The sequence below is a fragment of the Scatophagus argus genome, chromosome 16 (genome assembly GCF_020382885.2).
Source record: "Scatophagus argus isolate fScaArg1 chromosome 16, fScaArg1.pri, whole genome shotgun sequence".
Taxonomy (NCBI): Eukaryota; Metazoa; Chordata; class Actinopteri; family Scatophagidae; genus Scatophagus; species Scatophagus argus.
Window position 1 is genome coordinate 12,841,331 of NC_058508.1, and position 22,737 is coordinate 12,864,067.

General features: G+C 43.3%; 1 protein-coding gene across 3 annotated transcripts in view; it reads right to left on the reverse strand.

Annotated features, from left to right (window-relative positions):
- Window positions 1-3,424: 3,424 nt before the first annotated feature.
- Window positions 3,425-22,737, reverse strand: part of prkar1b (protein kinase, cAMP-dependent, regulatory, type I, beta) — a 58,389-nt gene continuing 39,076 nt past the window's right edge. For 2 of the 3 annotated variants that reach the window (XM_046415541.1, XM_046415542.1), the window contains 5 exons: window positions 19,988-20,146; window positions 15,278-15,338; window positions 12,601-12,722; window positions 6,025-6,106; window positions 3,425-4,927 (listed from right to left, as the gene is read on the reverse strand). In XM_046415541.1, coding sequence (XP_046271497.1) covers window positions 4,755-4,927; window positions 6,025-6,106; window positions 12,601-12,722; window positions 15,278-15,338; window positions 19,988-20,146 — 597 coding nt within the window. In that variant the 3' untranslated portion in view covers window positions 3,425-4,754. Of the gene's footprint in view, window positions 4,928-6,024; window positions 6,107-8,873; window positions 12,393-12,600; window positions 12,723-15,277; window positions 15,339-19,987; window positions 20,147-22,737 lie in introns of those variants that run through there. The other variant, XM_046415543.1, reaches the window with a different exon arrangement.

Genomic DNA, 22,737 nt, shown 5'->3' on the forward strand with positions numbered 1-22,737 from the left:
ATAGCTTTGAAACTGAGTCCAAAATTGAGGCGAGTCAGGGAGGCCTGATCTCAGTGTTGGTAAATGTATACATGTGAATTATTTACTTGTCGTCCGGCAGGAAATGAGGAACGATAACAAGCTTGGGAAAGAAAAGTAGAAAAACAAACAGATTGTATCGTATCCCCTTGTTCATTTCGTGCTTTCTCTCTTTCTTTCTTTTCTCTGAGGCAGTCGGTTGTGTCCTACTGCGGACAGGAAGGAAGAGCACAAAGCAAATCGAAGTAAATCACTCCAGTTATTAAGGGTTGGTGTTACTTTTTCAGTTAGTTGCCTTGTTGAAGGGGAACTACGCTGATTTACCCGTCCCCGTCTGTTTACAGGTGTTAGTGAGCACTAATGTGATGACGGTTTGTGACTCCAGAGGGAGCTGCGCAAAATTTGATAAATTTCCCCAAGTCATGCCATTGCAAGTTTAAAAATGAAAAAGGGGTCTGGGGGCCTGGATTAGAGAGAAGTCACTTTGCTAATCTCTGTAGCCCTCTTCTCTCTACTTAAAACTAGCAGCTCAAAGCTACATTGGCTGCTACTAGCATAACAAAGCCAAATCTCCATTTGAACTGTCTGCGGTCAGGTTGTACTGTGTGTAATGTAGGCACCAGGTTTTGACAAGGAAGAACAATCTGTGGAATAAATAAGGCAATAAGGCCAGAACTGACCACCAAGTTATTTGTCATCACAATGTAGAAGGGCTGCTGTTTGATTGAGCCGGACCTTGTGATGATCCCCTGACCCAATTTTTGACTCTCCCTCTCCCTCTGACCTGGCTCGACACCCCCTCTCATCCCTAACCTTTCAATCCCATCAGCCTAAATATTGCTCAATCACCTGTGACCAGGCCTGGGTGATGACCTTTGACACGAGAAGGTCACAATTAGAGCTCAGAGTCAGAGCAGCAGAAGTGGGGACCAGGCAGAGATGAGATGCCCCTGGACTGAGAGCTTCAACCCAGCGAGGCTGAACTCTGGAAAAGTCAGGTCGCCACTCCTAGTATATCTAGACAAGAAAAGAGCTGCGTATCAAAGGCTGGCACAGCTGATTGGGATTTTTGAGTTGACTGGGAGGAGGGAGAAGGCAGGGTGAATCAATAGAGGCTGCAGTCTAGTGTTGGCTGACATATTAATTAGCTTGGATCGCCACAGACAAGAGGATAGAGGGAAGCAGAGATGGCTGCTATGGGAGCGCAGCAGAAGAGGACAGGAAACAAAAGAGAGAGAATCAGGGAGAAAGAGGGAGTGGGGGTGAGGGTCGTACACCCACGGGCTACTCTCTCTGTGCCAGATCTAAATGTGCAGCACCAAATAAAACATCCTCTCAAGAGACCATGGGTGGCTGTGTCTGGTTATGGGATGCAACTAATACACATGCAAGCATGCAGACCCACACATACCAAATCACTCCCAGCCATCTGATCTTGTAAATTTTTGGCAATCGTTATATACAACTTGGGATGCATTTAAGAAGCCATCCCATAAACAAGGAGGCAAAACATTCCCATGCTGGGATAAATGCTTTAAAATGATCTCTCAGTGGGCTGCACTCCACTCAGGAGTGTGCTTAAAAATCACATTCTTCTTTCTCTTCCTCTTCCTGCATGTTCATCGCCTCCTCCATCTTTATCCTCTGCATCCCCTCTGTCTCCTCCTTCCACTCCTCCCCACCACCTCACGGAGCCTGGCCTCTTGTCTGTTTGGACAACAAAAAGCACCAGGTCTTACTGTGTGGGAGTAACTGAGAGTTGTAGAAGAGCCAAAAAAAGGATAGTAGGTGCAGAAGGGATGGTGGTAGAGTTGGGATTATTCATCCCCCTGAATCCCTGCTATGTCTGCTTTTCACCTCTCCTGGACCACTTCTGTTTGCTGAATTAAAACCCACTACAATTGGTCAGAGGGATAATGTATCCCACAGAAAGCAGGTCTGTATTAATTTCATGAGTTAACAAGCTATACGATAGATTATGGGACTTTGAAAGCATACAGGACCCAAAGACAAAGCCTAAATTAAAGGTTGGTAAAAGAGAGTGTGTAAGTGGGTGTGAGCATTTTAACAGTGGCAGAGTGCCATGCCATCAAGGCCTCATCTTGCTGCTCATGCAACAGTTTCAAGTTTTGTCCTCAACTGGCCCACCCAGGATGGCCCAGTAATGGCCCTGCCTAATCAGGTGCTCTGGAAAACACACACACACACACAAAACAAAAAAACAAAACACAGGTGTTTTCAATCTGATCCAACTTATGTTACCTGCCAGGAGGGGTGAACAGGGTCTTTCCCAAACATAGTCAAACAGAGCAAAAGGTCCACTTAATAGCTTTTTCTGGAACTTCCAATCATATAAAATTGTATACAATTTTAAAAGGAATCTGTCCTTGAGAATGATAGATAGATAGATAGATAGATAGAAATTCAAGATTAGAATAGAAGAATGACCTTTTTCTCGAGCTGTATCTTTAGAATGATGTGCAACCCAAACTTGAGGAGCCTCAAAGCATCAGGAAGGATGAAACTGAAATTCACAAAAAGACTGAGAACATTTGACTTCCTGCAATAGTCATTGGTGTGAAAATAATGATGTCAAACCGCATAACTGTCAGTGTGGTCTGCAACCAAGTGACAACGTAGCAGTACCAGTAAGCATGATCATGAGGAGAAAGAGGAGTCATGCACGACCTCCAAGTTGGAGCATTCATGTTATTCATTGTTAACTGCCATGAGTGGACTTGTGTTTTTGTGCAGGAACCTGCAAAGACTTGCAAATGGAAGAGCAATACTTATTTCATTATAGGCTACAAACGCCACACTTGAGTGTCTGGGAGTTCATATGTGTTAGTATGTATTGTCAAAGTGATGAAGTTGCATGTGTTGGCCTGTGTGGAGAGGAGGGTACTAAACTCATTGTTGGTGAGTCGGGGCACATTCTTTAGTTGATTTAGTGGGCATTAAGATGAAGAGGAATGTGTCAAAGCTGTGGAGGCTTTGGTCCACTGCGGTGTAAACTGGCTGGGAGGAGCTTTGAGACTTTCAGACATCTCAGACTGACGGATGACTGACACTTGGCTTAATGTGAGAAGGATGGAGAGCCGAGGAAAGTGGAGGGAGGACAGGAGAGAAAAGGAGGTGCCTTTAGGAAGAATTGTAAAAAGTGTGATTGAAGAGGACAGTTTGACCTTTAAAGAAAGAAACAGGAGATTAATAGAGATATTATATTTAGGGTATTTAGGATGTGAGCAATGAGAGGAGATAAAGGGAAAGAGAGAGAATCCATTTAGGAAAGGTGCGCAGGGTGCCAGAAGTTGGGATAAACGTTGGGGGGAAAAAAGTGAAAAGGAGTTACCTTCTCACACACACAAAAGGGGGATGATCAAGAGAAAATAACGACTCAAGGGGATTTCAGAAGCTTATCTTTATTTGCTCAAGATGGTTTCATAATTGAAAGAAAGAGATACAGAGAGAGAGAGAGAGAGAGAGAGAGAGAGAGAATACAGAAAGATTATTTTCTTGAGGTCCCATTTTATACAACATCAGTTGTTGGGTCTGTTGTGCAACTTCGACAGATCACAGTAGATCAAAGAAAAACAACACAAGTATATATTTTCTACCTCTTTCTTCTATATATTTATAACATATAAGTGATGTTTTAAAAACAGCAAACTTCTGTATTGACTCAACAGTACAAACTCTTAAGTGGTGCAAAAGCTTGGGCTAGCAATAAAACAGAAACAAAACGAGGTTAAAAAAGCATCAGGTAAGATGTGGATATGTGCGTGTGTGTGTGTGTGTTGAAAACTGACATAGTCCTGAGACAGTGTAAGCATATACAGTAGGGTTGTGTGTTTCACGTCAGTGTGTTTCAGACTCTGTTTGTGTGTACGCGGACTGGACTGATAACACGACTGCGCCTTTGGAATACCATAGCTCACAGATCTGACTAAACCGTTTCAGGTTATATCGGGCACGGAGAGAAAAAAACAAACAAACAAACAAGAAAATAGAAAAACGAAAAAAAGAAAGGAAACTCGGTTAATTTGGCTGGCACACACCACACAAAATCTGAACTCAACATATCACTGCCTGTAATGATCCCCTAACTGATAAAAGCAGTCAAAGCACACTGAAGAAGCACTAAAAATGAATGACAGAAACTTTATTTTTCTTCCTACCTCTATATATATCTATGCTTTAGGAAACAGCAGTGTGTGTGTGTGTGTGTAGTGCAGGTCTGATTTGACCTAGAAATGACACCACGCACATCCTGAAGTGAAAAAAAGGCAAACCACAGCCAGCGAGCAAAGAAATGTGTACTCACTTCCTCCCGCTGTACGTAAACATGACTTCACTTCCTTCTTAGTTCCTGAATTCATCCGTACCCTTCTTAAGTACAGTCTAGAAGCATGCATCATATACAGCTGACGCACTGCATACGTGACTCATTTAAAGTTGAATGATCTCCGTTCTTGTTCAGATTCTTACACTCCTACATGTTTTTGACATAAAGCTACGTGACAGCACAGGTCAAGTCAAAGTGCACAAGATATGAGAAAAGAAAGAAATGCGCAAAAAGGGGAAAAAAAAAAAACGGTAGGAAATAAGCGCCCTGTTGTTGTGGATGTAAAACCCATGTCCTTTACCCAGCATCCTCACCTCTTCCCACCCCCGGACCAAAACTCCGATGCTGATGTTGCCCACCCCTGCTGGTGGAGCCCGGAGGGGCCGACCTGTCACACGGTGAGGGAGATGAAGCTGTTGTATCTCTGGATGTTCCTCTTCAGGATCTCTGAGCAGGGTCCCAGCACGCGCTCAAAGCGGGGCCTGTCCAGCTTCACGCATTTGAGAGGACCACGAGCGACTACGGTGGCTGCCCTGGGACGGTTCAACAGCAGGGCGATTTCACCTGGAGGAGGAAGAGAGGACGATCAGCTGGGATGTCATCCCAAATCTGCAAATGACATTTGTGTCCATGTGTGTACCTTAAAGACAAAATGAGGATTTTCCTAAAAACAACAACACTAGGCTCCTATGAAAACAATCCCTCTCACTGGAAGTTTGTCTAGGAGGGTGTCTCTATCTGCAGGGACCCTGCCTTCTGGCAGTGTTTTCTTATTGTGCTTTGTTCAAGATGTTTCTGGTGTCAATCTTTGGGCAGTGGGTGTGCAGCCCACAGCTAATAACAGCACAAAGTGTGTAAGGGCGTAGAAAAGCGGAGACCAGATGCCAGATTCATCCATAAAGAAGATATGAGCGCAGTCCAACTTTAAACTGACATATGCTATTCATTCTGCCAAGAAAGGGTTGTGAATGTTAACTGAAGAGGGTTTTCTTGAGGGTGATATTTCCCCAAACGGGTCACCATTTTTGCTAAATGAGTTTCCTTTGAAAACCTTAAACATTTTACTTAAAATTCACAAAATCCCCAATTAATCACCCAGTGGGTCCACTGTTTCCGGAATTGGAAGCCTAACAGAGAGTAAATCAAGCTTTGTAGACTACCACGTTAAAGACTTTGTACCCACTTCCTTCATTAAAAACAGCTTAATTCTTAACTTTCCTTAAAGAGCTCCCTCAAATCAATCCAGATGTAGTCATGTGTACTTCATACATTGAGTACATCTTTTTCACCTTCACCCTATTTATATGTTTACAATAGGTTGTGTTGCAATTGTGATGACCCTGGTGAAGGCCACAAGTCAAAACCCCTTTTCTAACAATAAAGTTGTTTTATACACTACTAAGTGTTGCTGAAATTTTGGTCTTTGTAGACCTTTTTCCCTTCACCGTACACCTTGGTAGATGCCAGAAACCCCCACTCTGCTTCAGCTATGTGACATGCCACAGTTGCTATTTTTGTGTTTCTCCTTGGACAATTTACATTGCTAATGCTAAATAACAGGCGTAATATGAAACCAGTTATTGTTTTGCCAGCTTTTTTTGTGTGTGTGCATTGTGCCAAACTGGGAAAGTAAAAGGCTTCCTTAGCCAAGAGCCACTCACCAAAGTAGTCAGAGGGTCCGAGGCGTCCAACCTCCACATACTCCTCATTGTCAGACCTGCGCTGCAGAACAGAGGCTATTCCCTGGAGAGAGAACAGGAAAGAAAGAGAGTTGGAGGAAAGAAAGTAATGACAAAGACAAGAGAAAAAATAGGATGAAGAGAGAGAGAGAGAGAGAGAGAGGTAGAAATAAAAGGAGGAGGGGGTGTTGGTGGAGAAGGGGAAAGGGAAAGAAAAGGAGGAGTTATTTAGCAAGGGGCTGAAAACCGTCAGGAGGATTAGGCTGAGGAGAAATTCCTTTGCTTCATAAGAACACAGGTGCACGGGATTTAGCCTACTTTTCTGTGGGACGGACACCTGCTCTTTGGTACGCGTATGAGCAGAAACACAAAACGATGCATACTCACATATTCCAACGGAGTACGCGATACAAATTCTGATTGGTTCTGCTTTATGTCCTCCAGGGTGTAATAAATACAAACTTCTAAGTCTGTTAGAGGCTCAACTGAATAATAATCCCCTTTATCAGCATTCACCCACAAAATGGAAACAACTGTATTGTCCAAGACTCCAGTTCCAATACTGTGTCCCCAAATGATCCCAAAAACACTAACACACTTACATGTTGCTTACCCACATTTTCAACACACACACACAACCAGGCAACAATAACAAGGAATACAGACAGATGGATGCACACTGAAACATGCAAACTCGCACGCAAATGCATGTACACATACACATACAGTGAGAAAATCAACAGCTGATGTCTGCTGGACAGACTGACTGGACTCTGTGACCAGCAACGCTACGCATATTACCATCACCCACTGGTTGCTGTTGTGTGTCTGTATGGGTGTGTGTGTGTGTGTGTGTGTGTGTGTGTGTGTGTGTGTGTGTGAGTCATCTAAAAAGAATAACAGAGGAAATCTGATTTCCGTTCACTTTGCCCAACAGATCATAACAGTTCACATTGTACCTTGCAGCTGTTCTGTGTGAATGAGCAAATTTTTGAATATATCTGAATATATCTTCCCCTATGAGCCACCAAATTTGAGTGTGTGTGTGATGGAGTATACGTTTGGAGTGTGCACATTTAACAGAGTTAGAATATGTGTTATTAATGTCTATACATTTGCATGTATTCAGCTGTACTGTAAGTGGGAACAGATAGAAATAAAAAACAGTAGGGGGACCTCCCAACTTGTCTTGGACCACGTCAGTAAAACAGACCTGACTGTTCCAGCGCTCTCTCTGCGTCCCTAATCCGTCTCTGCTCTCTCTGCTCCTTCTGCTGACCAGGCTAATAATGCTAAATATGAATATAATGAGCTTTAATGAGAACCCCAAAACTGCCAACTCTTTACTGCAGGCATACAAAGGTGAGACTGTATTTCAGTGAAAGGGATAAGTGTACGACTTGACTGAGTGTGAGCTTGAAATGAACTGTGTAAAAGTGGGGGATACCGTGCGAGTAAAGAGGGGCATACAACCTGTGAAGGATGACCTCCAAGGAATACTTGACTGCCTGACTTGACCACACTGCCATGTTATAACCACCAGACACGTGATTCAGCAGGGTGAATTACACCGTCGAGTGGGTTACCCTCTGACTCATGAGTTTTATCAGAACCTTCCTTGATGTTGACTATGCATGCTTCTGTAAAGGTGACAATTACTCCCTGCAATCTTAAATCTGCTGTATTAAAGATAAACCACAAGCTTCTATAATGACAATATTTGATCAGTGCCAGAGTGAATTATTGCTGAGTGTTACTCGGAAACTGTGTGTAATTATGTGTGCTTTTAGGAGGGTTTAGCTTAATTGGACAAACTTGACAGATGATGAAGTCTGTGGTAAAACTCACAATCGCTTGTGTACTGCATGAAATTTCTCTGATTAGTCCCACTGATTAAAGATTAGCCAAGATGAGTGGCCGAAATGATCGCCTGGGATGTTTATCTGAACATGCCTGAGCACGAGGCTGAAGGCTGGAGGCCTGCAGGTAGCTTCCTAGGTAGGCAGGTAGGCGACCGAAGAAATGAAATCCCATAAAATTACACCACTTCATAGGCACCATCTCCCATGACCACTTCTACTGAACCTCACTGCACAGCACTGAACAAGCAGCTGAGTGTGAAAGTGGGATAAAACAGGGGGAGATGTGAATGGGAGGAGGCGCGTTGTAGCTCCAGTGTTTACAACCAGTTGATTCCTCTCCTTTCCATTCATGTCCAAACAAAGAAAGTGAGACAGTGCAGCACCATCAAATACAGCAGTTCATTCGTGAACAGGCCTCAGTCGGTGTGGTCCAGATAACCATCGCGTACTGTACCACCCCTGGGCGAGCGCTCTGCTCCACAGATATTTCTTTTATAAACACTACAGATCCTTCTCTCCATGCTGCCCAACACAGGGGTGCGTGGGACAGGCGATGACAAGAGGAAGGATAACAAAAGGAAGGTTTGAATGAATGAACAGTAAACACGCTGCAAGTGAAACAAAGTGAGGACAGTGGAATAAGTGTGAGGCAGCAGACAGAGATCATCTCTACTAAGTTTTATTGCCCAATGGCTAAACAAACACAGCTAATCATAACCACATGCAGAACAGAGAGTGTCGGCATGTGGTCATGTGCCAAAATGTAGCGTCTTTCAAGTAGGAAGTGACAGCTGTTGGATCAACAACAGGCGCGAGCAAAGATGGAGGCAGGAAGATGTGATATCCTGAGTAGCCCGTTCACAAGGCCACCCAGCACTCACAGCATCTGCACCTCCTCACTCAAATGCCAATACACACACACACACACACACATGCATGCATGCATGCATGCACACGCACAGACAAAAATGACTTAATTCATTAACTGCATTGATCTTCACTCTATAAAAGTGGTGTTAAAGTCCATTAGCTAAATTGAATTTCAGGACATATGCACAGGTTACAGTAAAAGGCGATATAATGCAGACAACCCACAGAGGATTTCTCTTCTGTGTGACCCACAGGGACCCTTTAGATCCCCACAGTGTGATTACTTATGTTTGGGGCCAAAGGACAAACGTGGGATAACACGATGAGCTAGTGTTTGGACTGATGATGGGAGGAGGTGAGAGCGAATGCCTCAGCAGAAGGGATGAACGACCCTCACCTGATTTCACTGACTTTTCATCCAATGGTTAACAGGCACGAGTTAGTGCTGTGTCCGCAAAAGCACAACTCTGTTAGGTGAACAAACTGAACTGAATCACTTTCCGAAATGATCCCTTCGTTTCTCAGTTCTGTTGTGCTCTCAGACATTTGCAAGAAAGCTCGCGGGGAAAAGCTCACTCACTGAATGATTCAAGTCATTTATTTTCAGGAGGAATGGGGTGTGTCCAAGACAGCAAATACACAGCTGATTTGGGTTGGGTCACTGTTTTGAAAAGAGGACAGCTGAAGATTTCATTTCATGTTTACAATGCATGATGAAACATGAAATATGAAAAAATGAGCGGCCTAATCGGGTCAACAAAACATGACGTTAATCTGTCTTTAATGTTGTGCTTCTGTAGTCGCCGAGTTAATCTGACGACACTCACGGGAGACTTGTGATATGTTGAGTGTTATGGAAATGTAACATCGTAATGTGTAAATGAAAGAGGCGAAAGTCTGAAAGGGAATTTACTTGTGACTTGCAAATGAAGACTGTCCGACCGCTGCTAAAAGGTTACGAGTTTTACAAGTCAAAGAATGTAACCACAGTAAGAAGCAGCAGACCCAATATACTTTTTTCTTTTCAACACCACGATTCAAAACTCTCACTGACATCTGTCTCCTTGATGTTCACCAAGCTCCCTTATCCCTCCATCTCCCTCTTTTCATGTGCAACATTTAAGGTGGCAGCGGTGAGACCACAGATGACAGGGTGCTGAGGTTGAGTGTACCAGCATGAAGGAGAAAAAGCGCTGGGTGAGCCGGGACATAAGTCCTGAAGAAGGGAGGAAATGGAGGGAAGAGAAGAAGGAGGGGATGCGAGGGAAGGTGAGGCTGAGTCTTCACGGCCCCGGAGCTCTGTAAAGGCTTGTTTGTACTGTGCGAGAAAAAAAAAATGTAAACACGTCACTTTTGATTAGGCCCCGTTCCTCCCGGCAGGCAAAGAAAGTGATGTCTCTATGGCTCCCTTTTGTTAATCCTCCCCATCAGCAGCATGTAATTAGTGATTGTGGGGTTTGTCTTCGGCTCATGCTCCAAAACCGCAGAAATAACAAAAGAGTGAGAAGAGCCGGAGGAATAGGGAGGCGGGGAGAGTGAGGAGGTTTTATCTGAGGAAAGCGCAGACATCTCAACTTAATCTACAGAACTAAAAGGGTGCACATGCAGGAAAAAAAAGAAGCTGGCAACGGGAGAAAGTTGCGATCTTACTTCACTACCGCCTTATTTGTGGTCACTTTCAAATCACCAGCTCTCTCCCTGTATGTCCCACCCTGCCCTCTTTGACTCATCCTTCTCTCCCTTTTCGTCTCCCTCCCGGGAGGCTGGGTCTCCTGACCCCGTGTGAAAGTCAGCAACGCACATTCCACCACAGTCCACCCTGCTCTGGGAAAGTCTGCATGAGGGATGGAAAAAGAGTGAGAGAGAGAGAGAGAGAGGGGGCTTAGAGGAAAGACAGGAAGGAGAGCGGGATTAAAGAGAGAGACGCACTACTGCTGCATGATGGAATTAAAGAGGAAGCAGGAGCGTTGCAAAACATGCTTTTTAATGAAAGTTGGATAGTTGCCCGTCTTCTCAATGATGTGTGTGGATGCACCCTGCCTGTTTTAAAAGGCCTTAGAGTGACACACTGTAACACACTCAGACAGAGCCAGCCAGACGACAAACCGGAATGAGCTGAATGCTTGCTTGCTTGCTTGAGACTCCATCCTTGTCTCTCTTCCTTCCTCCCGTTCTGCTCCACCTCTCCATCCAACAATCCCCAAAGATTCCTTTGCATATTTTGGCTCCTCTCCTTTTGTGGATGTACCATTCTCATACCGATGAGTCGTGCATTGCTGCAGTAATTGTTATATTTGAGTCCTAAACCCTACTTAGGGTACATTCTCTGCTTAGTCAAACTCATGTTCGAAGGATTTGATTCAGTTTGATTCAGTTTGATTCGGTACTTTATTTGTCCCTCCAGGGGCAATTCATGGCTAATGTTTGCAAAATGTAGACAGATGTTTTTTTTGTCAGTTCCCTGGATTTATGATTCTTCTGTACTTGTACTACTGTTACACTATGTTTAAACATTTATCCTTTTTCCTATTCAGCAAATGTTACATAATATGTATGTAATATGTTCTACTTTAATATGAATCTAATGATGGTTAAGAATGTTTTTTAGGAAATTTATATATAAATCCTTTGCAATCAATGACTTCCTGCAAACACATCTTCCAGGACTTCAATTTCTGTTTGCCTCAGTGGCTTTTCACTTTGTTTCATCTTCAGTCTTGCTTACAGAAAGAAAAGACTGTACTAAGTTGGATTTATTGTCAGTTATACATTAAATAGTGGTCCCACAAGTGCTGTACTGTTCACCCTGTGTGGATGTAACTGGCATCAACTCAAACTCAAAGTCAGATCTTTAACCTTATTGTTATATTTCAAATTTAATGTGCTGGATCAGGGCCTAAACAAGAGAAAACAAATCTTTGGTGAAGTTTGTGTTCGAAGAGAGGCATAACTCAGTGACAAAGACAGTGAATGAAAGAAGGATGGAAGGTAGGAGTGTGGCCCTGGAGGGGCACATGGGGAGCGAGAGAGAGAGAGAGAGAGAGAGAGAGAGAGGGCCAAAAGAGGGATAATGAGCGACACATCACTCTGCACCTTTGATAACATCCTCCTCTGGCTTACCTAAACCTAACCACTCCCACACAATGTAACCAATGCAGTGCTCACAAGGACTACTGCAGGACCTAGAATAACATAGACACAGTGAATGACAGAGAGAGACCAACCTTCAAGTAATTCAGAGAATGAGAGGAGAAAGAAGGGAAGGACAAAAACCACAGCAGATTGTGCCTCTGCCCCCTCTAGAGAGGACCCTCTTGACTTGACCCTGGTGAAGGCTATGTGAGTATGGAGTTAATCAAAATTGTGTTAGGACGACAGGCAGGGGGCCCTTCATGAAGCTGCACCAGGGGCCCCTGCTCCACAAAGCCTGCAGTGTGTGTGTGTGTGTGCGCACGTGTGTGTGTGTCTTGGGGGGGGTCATGACTGTGGACAGGGGCTAGGGAACACCACTGGGCAGTTCGTCTCCTGGTGGTAATGAACTGGGATCAGTTCCGACCTCAAAGAGCCCACCAACGTCTCTGCATGATGAAATGCATATCAGCCACCTGAGTCCCCCACCTGATGACAAACACATAATCTTGGGCCCCATATGTCAACTGGCACAGTGAAAGAATGTTAGCACACATCATGTCTTTCTTGTTCTATGGCTACCTTTTCTACAAGGCCTGTCAAAGCAGTAAAACAGCACAATTCTCTCTCTCTCTCTCTCTCTCTCACACACACACACACACACACACACACACAGAGGTTGTCCCAAACACCTTACCTCTGTAATAATGAAGAAGTCATCACCAGGTTCTCCTTGCACCACTATCTTCTCTCCATCCTCAAACTGAACGGGCTCCAGAGCATCGGCCACCGTCAGACGTTCCCACTTATCCAAAGACTCTGTGAATGGAAAAAAATAGATACAGATCAGTAAAAGCAAAAGTAATTGCACAAACTTATATGTGTTTGTTTGGTCTGAAAGGATGCCTTTCGCTCAAGTCCAGTGAGCCGGTTGGGAATGATAGGCTAATCCAGTCTTTCATCGGTGACCGTTACATCTCAGATCCCCCTGCCCCCCCCTCCTCTCATGGAGCCTCGTGGAGCTAAAACACCTTGAAACTAACCCCTAAATCTGGAAGACTTCAGCTCTGCTGCTTCTGGGTTTGGTGACAGAGAGCTGTCCCTGTGCTTGTGACATTATTAAATCACATTCATTCAGCTGACACTTTTATCCAAAATGATTTACAATGCATCCAACCATGTTGATACAACCCAAAAGCTGCAATTATCTCGCAAGTGCCTCAAATTTCATTACATATGTTGCATTGCATTAAGTGCTCCTTGAAAAAGAGATGAGATTTTTCTCTTGTTCAAATGGACAGGATATACTTACAGCGCAAAGTGTAATAAAATAAATATAAAGTCTGGCACATGCCAATAGAATAATGTTTGTTCAAGCGGCTGAGATACATGCAAAGCATTTGGTGTGCTGCTCTGTTCAAATTCAGATTTACTAGTATACTTATGCTTCTTTTGCTGTTACTGTACAACATGACTTCAGGCCCACTCCAAGGACAATAAGATTAAGATTAAATTAATTTAAATGGAATCCACAATAATAATAAATTCAGTGATAAGCAACTATGAATCCTTGGAAAGGATATTTATCTCTAAGCACATTTTAAAATTCCCATGGGTGGACACATTTGTAAACGTGTCTGGCCAAAATGTTTGATGGGTTCTATCTTTTTCACTTTTTATGTCGATCCTGACAGCCAGTGGCGACAGCTGTCTTTCTGACTGTCCAACCACACATACAGTGACATGGTTAGCCCGGGATATTTCTAGAAGCTGTCGGTATTCACACAGAAACCAAAAACACATATGGTCATACATCCTCTTTGGGAAAATGTTCCAACCCAAGGAGATTTGATCAACTCAAAACAGTTGATATTTACAGAAAGAGGATCCACTAACACCTAAATACCTCCACATGGAAGGCCCAAATGAGCTCATCCCTCTTTGACAATTCAGCTTGTTGTTGCTGTAACAGTGGGGGATGTTATTTATCTTGAGTGAAAACACTCCTCATCTTTAGCTTTGTCTAGATAAAAGGGTGACTCAGTGTTTTGATTTGACTGAGACATGAGTTAGAGGTGTAAACTACAGCAGAATCTCTGTGTCTGAGACTATTGTCTCCTGATGTGATCAGTAACCGATCCCTATGTGACTATGTGTGTGTGCGTGCATGCGTGCATGCGTGTGTGTAAATGTGTATGTATTTAGGATTAACTAAAGTGAAGTCTGGTCGGTTGGAGGTGTCCAGTGTCCCCTCCGGTGGGGCCGTGGTGTCTGCTGGCCCCAGATGGATGTCCTCTGTCTGGCTGCAAACTAAAGGCAGCAGATCCTATAGTAGTGATCCTTAACAGCTCGGCATGTAACACGATACACAAATGTGCCGACTAAAGAACCTACATTTCACGCTTCACAGAGCCTGCACCTACTTGTATCACCTTGCTGCACACATACATAGCAGGGAAGTGAGGACCGCTGGGATGTTGAAGGCTTCCGTGTGCATGCGACAAAGAACATGTTGTTTTTTTTCCCCTTCACTCCTCAACATCAAGGGTTTGTACCCAATTTCGTGGCTATCTCAAAAATCAAAGACAAACAAAAACACCCCCGCCTCCTACCCCTCCTCCAATTCAAAGAAGCAGAAGGGCAGAAAGAGGAATGAGGAGAGTAAAAGCACTTGGAAGAGGGAGGCGGGCGCTTGAATTCAGGCCACGACAAGGCTGTAAAAAAAGGGATAAGAAAGGAGGTGAATGAAAAGAGAGTGGATCTTGCAGGGATGTTCTCCTAAGACCTGAATTGAGTGTATGTGTTTACTCAGCCAGCTAATAACTCTGTACAGGGGGCATGGCCTTACTCTATACACCACACACACACGATCAAGTGGAAGGGGATGAGACGTCAGTTCCAATTGCAACTCGTTTTGAAAGTCTGAATGAATCTCATTCGCCGTTCCTCCACACTCAATGGCCTGTGTGGGCTGGTGTTACCCAAATTCCAGTAGAAAAAGAGAGGCTTAGCTTAACTCTCCATTCTTTAATTGTCCACACAGAGACATTGCAGACTGGCTTTAGCATGAACAGCGCGAGAAGATTAGAGGTGTACACACAGACCTCACTCAGCTATGGGCCTTGTGTGACAACGTGCGCCTGTGTTTATGTGGGCTAATCTACAGTATATGCTGCACTCGCCAGATTTAACTGCCTACCCTCTGGACTCTCTGACCTGGTGTTAAAAGTGAACGCGTAACACGGCACGCACGTGAAAACACACCCTAGACTAAGCTGCATTCACAAACGCAGACATAAACAGTAAAGGACCTAAAGGAAGCCCTCGAACATCTTCATTATGTGATACTTCTTGTTATATATTCACACACTTACCAAGGATGGAGACCTTGCTGAGGAACTCTTCATACATCTTTCTCTTCCTCAGTGTGCTGCCCTGTAAGACAAAAAATGAGAGACATTCGCCATGAGACACACTCTCTCTGCGTTTATCGTAAAAATTCTCTTTTTGTATTATTTTGAAAAATGTTATTATTGTAATGTCTTGGTTTCCAGAAAATGAACTGAGTTATTACACTGTATCTATCAGTAAAAAAAACTGTAGAAACAATCGCAACTAAAGCTCTTACGGTGGCTTTACTCTAAACAAATTCAAGTAATTACTACTTTGGAGACTTGCTACTAAAACAGACTCTTAGAAAAACTACCTGTTTGTTGTCAGAGAGCTAAAATTGAATGCATCACTAAATAACAGACAATGATCCGTGTTTTGGAGCTGAAACATGGAGTTCACACTGACATTCAGTGTGAAAAGTTTTGTCGCCCTTGTCTTGTTCTATTTTACGATACGTCGTCCGTTTCTTTTGTTCTCATTTGCGCTCACGGTTTTTTACTGTAACTTTTGCTTGGCCAAAAAAGGTGCATGTTGCCCATTCACTGGTCACGTGTAAAAGAAGTGCTTTATATGCCAAAATTGGTCTTTAAGGCTCAAAAGCTGCCAAATTTCAAGACTATGAATAATGGACGTATTCAAAATTACATCTGCACTGCAGGACAATATATGATTAATTGTGTCGCCATACACAGTACGAAGTTCACGGGGTCATGCTTATAGAGGTATGTATGACTTGTTTGGTAATGTTCATCGCATGTGTGTCTGTGTGTGTGGCCCACCCCACCCACCAGGCTGGGGACTTTCCCCCTCTCTGCCTCTGCCATGAACATCAGGTGCTTCCTGACAAGTCTGGACCCCCTTCCCTCAACTCTATTTCTCCTTTTTTTCCCCCCCCTCCTTCATTGCATAGAGAGAGCGGGAACATAAGAGAAACAAAGAGAGTGAGGAGAGACAATCTTGTCCACCCCGTGTCTGCCTCTGCATATGGAAATGATATATTGAGGCTTGGGGTGTCTTTAGTGCATAAGTGCCTGAGTCCCGCTGCTGCCTCTAATTTCATATAATTTCACATTTTGTCTTAAAAGGGGAGAAAATGTTCCCAAGTGAGCTAACGTCAAACTCAAAATCGTAAACAACTTGATTAAAGGAATTCTAGCCTGCAACGAGTGTGTGTGTGTGTGTGTGTGTGTGTGTGTGTGTGTGCAGAGCATGCAGTCTGTTTTTAGTTCTGCCACTTATGTTTCGTTGCTGTCTCTGCAGAGACGAAACTTCATGCTCATTAAGCAAGCACATACAAATGAACACACATGTATACTCTACCTCTAACACAATCTTACACACACACATGCACTGCCTATTACAGAGATGTTAAGTTGGTCTCTTGATTTTATAGCCTCCCCATAGAGCTCCTCAGCCAGGCTTGTCGAGCTTAAAGGCTTACCCTGCATACATAACATTACAATTTACAGCAGGTCTGATTTATGCCACTGGTGTAAGAAGGGCCGGGTGGGCCAGAGAAATGTCACCAACATAGGGGTTTACAGTAGGACCAAGTGGAAATTTTTTTTTTTTTAAAAGTTTCTGATTTCTGAAGTCATCATTTATGTTTCTGGTGCACATCTTTTTTTTCTTCTCTCTTTGCATTCTTTTTTATCTGCATCAGTCCTTATCATTCCTGTCTACTTGGGAGGGCCTGAACACATGTTTCATGTAGAAAACTCCCCTGTTGGCCCTAATGTGTCCGCTCCTCCCGTGGTTAAAGATGAACCAGCCTCTGTGTCTGCTCACTGTCTTTGAGGTAGAATCATCAAAGATTTGAGGTGTGGAGCGAAGCCAGACTAAACCAACCGTACCTTACGCCACATCCCCATCACCTTCATCTCTGTCCAATGCAAAATGCATACACCTACCCCTCCCCTCCTCATCTCTTGGTATCATTTCCCCCTCGTCTCCTTTTGTCTTGTGTTCTGTTTGTTGACAGTGGTATGTCAGTTTGTTAATGGCTTAGTCTGTAGCTGTGCATGTTTAAATACCAAGATGACACAACAAGGTGGGTATTGTCTGACTGGTGGCTACACAATGCAGGGAGTGTACTTCACTTCACTTTATCACAGGGAATGATGTTACATTGTTTACTAAATGCACTCGTAGGGGAGATGACAGTGGTGGTGAGGGGCTGCCCCGGCTCTGATCTTACTTGGCAAGATTACTGACACTGTGTTATCAGTATGCTCAGTGGCTGAATCTGCCAGTTCTGACGATGCTGATGATGACATGTCTATGCTTCTTTTTTGCCTTTGAGTGGGGATTTACAGGACAGGCTAAAGGGATAAAAAGTTAGAGGTTCTGAGAGTCTTGTTTTGTCCAACTAACAGTCAAAACCTCAAAGATATTCAATTTGCAATAATATAAAACACAGAACAGCAGGAAATCTTCACATCTGGGTGGCTGGAACCAGAACATATTTGTCATTTTTGCTTAATCAAATAACTGATAAGATTAATTTAATTAATTAATCAGTTTGCTGTCACGATCCATTTTTTGGTGATAAAGTGATTCAGCTGTACTGAACTGAACAATTCAATAAAAAATGAGAAGAAATGAAATGAAATGTTTATGAACCTAATTTAATCAACAAAATTACACTCATCACTGACATCAATCAAAAACAAAATTTATTCAGCCAGCCAAAGATACAGTTGCTTGAGATGATGTTTCTTGAAATACAATTGATACAAATATGTCAACTTGGTTACTCGACTGGAATTGCACAAATCTAAAAATATTGTGCCACGTTTTTAATTTGACCATTTGAAGATTCGGCAGAAAAGCAGATGTGCAAACAGCAAATCTGAAGGCAGCGGCAGCACACCTTCCTGAGCGCTTAACTAACTAACTGCAGACATGGGAACTCAGCAAAATTTTACAGAGAAACACACAAACACACACAGAGAACGCTCATTGTGTTGGCTTAAGAAGCTGCCAGAATACCACACTTTATAAAAACAGCTTTACAAATCACTGACAGCAATAATTAACTACAGGTTCGCATAATTGAATTCTGCTTCACCCTGTCTCCCCTCCTGCTGCTGCCGCTGGAAGGAACGAAGGAATGAGAGCCAGAGAGAGGCAGAAGAGAGAGAGAGAGAGAGAGAGAGAGAGAGAGAGAGTCCTCTCAAAGAAAGGTTACCAGGGCAAACTGTGCCCTCAGTTAAACTATGTGCTTAAGAGGTGACATGAGTGCTGGGCAGGCCAGTGCCAACTTTACACTGAGCTGAAAGGTCCAAACACAGACCCTCTTCCGTCTACACAGAGCAGAAGTTTCACGGCTGACGAAGACTTAGATGCACATGGATGTTTGGAAGGTTAATTGGAGGCTATCTAATTTATGCTGGGTGTTTGGAACATTTGAGGAAGCATTAAGTCAAGCATTGAGATTCTCTCTCTCTCCATCCCTCTCTCACACACACACACACACATTCAAACCGTAACTAGCATTTCCAACAGCACCCAAAACGTGTGTGGCTGTGTGGGTGTGTGTATGTGAATCTGTATGACAGCTAGGGCAGAGCACCTTGTGTTTCCAGTTTAAACATTTAGACATTCCTGCTAGATAAGCTCCTGGAGCTGGAAGTATGTGTAGAGGCATTAACACTGACCCTCGCTCTCTTCCACAGCCCTCCCTTTTTTCCCTCTTTCCACTTTCTTCGTCTAGCAACAGACTATGAGAGACATTAACAGGGGGAGGATACACCCGGCGGCGGAGGCAGGTTTTGTGTGAATGCAGGAGCTGGTGCAATTTGAGTATAAAAGCGAAAGCAACTGTTTTAAGTGTTTAAGGAGTCTTAAGTGGTTGAGTGGGAGAAAATATTGTTTAAGTGAGGGACTACAGATGATAAGAGTGCAGAGAGGCTAATACAGTCCATTTTTATTGAGAGTACATCAAACTTGGACTATTTCTGTGCAGTGCTGTAACGTGTGTGTGTGTGTGTGTGAGAGAGAGAGAGAGAGAAGGAGAGAGAGTGTGATGTTTTATACTTCACATTTGAACAGTAAAATATAAAAGCTCTACAAACTGGAGCATATTTCCTGCTGAATAATAGAAGCGTAAAGTGTTAGCGTTTGTGCTCCTGGTTACTTCATAGTGAGAAAATGATTGTTGTGCCTGTTTAATTGTGTAATATACATGAATTTGTAAAATGAATAATAATTCTTTAGTGGATTAAACTTGATTAAACTTTGATTAAACATGTTTTAGAGTCACAAGATGAATTGTATTTCTATTTGAGTATTCAGCCTTCACATTAATGTTACCCAGTGGTGTTTAATTGGTGTCTCATTTTTAGGTAGGCAACAGTGCGAAGAAAACTGCATCGCTAAATATGAAAGGAAAAAGAACTTTATGTCTTTTCCATTCAATCTGTGGTGCAGGTTTCAGTTTCATAATTGGACATAATGCAACCTCAATTTTGCTATCCCATTGCTTACATGTAGCAGCCTGTTCTCTGAGAACAGGATGTGCTATATGTGCCATTATACATATTCTTTACCATTTAACAGCAGACAACCCCTAGTAGCAATATGGAGCTGATTTCTTATTCCTCTCATACACGCATACAAGGACACACATGCACACAAATGACATGATACACACTCAATAACGAAATACTACGTGTTGTTGAAGTTCTTACCATGAGGATGCGGCGGTAGCTGTCTCGGTCAATGCCCCACAGTTTAAGATCAGTTTTGGCCTTTACAGTGGCAGCTCTGGGAGTCCCATAGATCAGGGCCAGCTCTCCAAAACTGCCTCCTTCTCCAATACTGGTCACCCACTCCCCATTCACATACACCTGCAGATTGAACAAGAAACGATGATGGACGAGGTTATTATTATGAGCTTAAATGCTTCTAAAGAATGTCAATCATTGCAAGCTAAACTGTGAGGAATTTTGGGGTGGAGGGTTTTCTGCCATTTCAACTTCTCTACTCATCCCAAGACCCCTTTCCTCAATCGTTCTCCTCCCTCTCCTCAGTTTCCGGGCTGATTGATATGCTCACAAGGCTTGTCCCTAAGCTTTTGATCCACACTAAGCCCTCAAATGAGATGCTCTAAAAGGTCCTCTATCCCCCTATCTGTCCATCCATCCCTTTTGTTTTCCTCTGTCCTGTCTTCCTTTGATTTGGATGTGACGGAGGACAGAAAGCTGTGGCAGACTTTGTGGGTCTAGTCCTGGATCTAAAACACATATAGGCACTCACATGCTTGTTCACCTCAGTCCACATGCACGCACATGCACAGCTCTATTTAGACCAGCCACTACAGCTCTACAGACAATACAAACTCATTGAGACTCATTCAGGTTGTCTCTGGGGCCGTTACGGTTTCACCTGTCGACACACTATCCACTATCCTTTTGACTTAATAACACAGAAGGAAAGGAGGAGGGAGGGAGGGTTTATCCTGTTGGTGGCGATGAATTGCCAGAATTGTTGCAAGCCATTATCCAAAGCTCAGAGTAGACCACAGCGACTCATCATTCACCATAAACCGTGGTGGGTTCAAAGAGATGAAGAGTACTGGCTATGGTTACGTCAAGATTGGAAGAACAACCACAAGAGTGTTGTGAAAGTATTTCATCAGAACTTACAGGTAATATTATTTTCACTTCACAGTCTTTGGTTCAAGTCCCCAACTATCTCCCGACATAACTTTTTTTTGAGGGCATTACCTCCTAACTGAATCAGGTATGCCACTGTAAAGCTTGAGAAAAGACTTGCAGAAAAGATGGTCCACACAGACTGAAATTGGAAACACTTGCACTGCATCGAGTCAGCACTGCGCAGAAGGTAAAATGGAGTTCATGATGAAAAAGACTGAAATAATTCAAGTCTTGAACAATATATGCTGTCTTCCAGCTGTCACAATTTTCACAGTAAACTCTGTGTGTGTGTGTCTGGTGGCAATTAAGAAGCAACAAATCAACAGTACTAGAAGCTGGGACGAGCAGGCAGTGTTGCTGTGTATTTGTCTCTGACTTGGAATGTGTGGCTCTGTGCAGGGCCATGAGCTGTGTAAGTGTCTGTGACAGAGGGACTGTCTCTGTTTGTTGTCTATTTGGCAGCAATCAGTTAAATTCATTAACAAATGCCATATCTGCTCTAATAATAAAAAGCCTTCCCTCACACAAAATGACTGCTTTCATTAAGCTACAAGCACTTCAGTGAAGTATCTTAAGACTTTTGCTAACAAACTGTCATATATAACCAGCACCAAATATACCAGAAATATACCAAATAACACTTAATTCATCCCTCGATTTGAATTTATTACAATGTAGGTGTGAGCAGATATAAGAATCTTTTACGACTTTATTAAGGTATAGTATTTGTGTATTGAATTATATTTGTTTTATTATTTATTAACTTTTTAAACACCAGCTGACAGTTATGGGTGCCCAGCAGAAGAGTACAACTACATTATAGGGTGAAGTGAACCATCCATCCATCCATCCATTTTCTATACTGCTTATCCGTCAGGGTCGCGGGGGAGCTGGAGCCTATCCCAGCTGACCACGGGCGAGAGGCGGGGTTCACCCTGGACTGGTCGCCAGTCAGTCGCAGGGCCAACACACAAAGACAGACAACCACACACTCTCACACTCACACCTAGGGGCAATTTAGAGTAGCCAATTAACCTAATGTGCATGTTTTTGGTATTGTGGGAGGAAGCCGGAGTACCCGGAGAAAACCTACGCAGGCACAGGGAGAACATGCAAACTCCGCATAGAAGGGCCCAGACCGGGATTCGAACCTGGAACCCTCTTGCTATGAGGCGACAGTGCCAACCACTGCACCCCTATGCCGCGCGGCAAAAAACACCTTAGATTTTGGAATGAAATCTTTAATTTCCTTTGTGGTGTACCATGTAGCATGAATGTCAGACCATACGCGAGTCTACTTAACCCTGGTGACAGCTGATGACAAATATTGGGGGAAATCATGGAAAGAAAAAGAGGAATAAAAGGTAAGTAATAAAGTTTGGGACATTTAATCAAGGGGGAGTTATTCTCTGCTTTTTCTCTTACTGAATTTCCTACATAGTCTACAAAGTCTGAATATAGGGCAGGGCGTGCATACAGCTAGCTTTCATTACTTATCTCAAATCACATTTGACAAGTCAACATTTGAAACAACGCAAGTCAATGCAACAATGTTAGGTAAGAGTTTGTTTATGCGAGGTTTTCTATCAAGGCACCATCTCAGTATTTATACACTTCCATCTCTCAGGTACGCTCAGCCAAGCTTACCAACCTGCCTCTCTCTTCTAACCCCTCTGTCTCCATCTTCACCGCTGTAAACCGATAAGGTCACTTCCTGTGTAACTTTCCATCAGCTCCTGTTTTATCTCTCCACTTAACTCTATCGCTCTGTGTCAGACTTG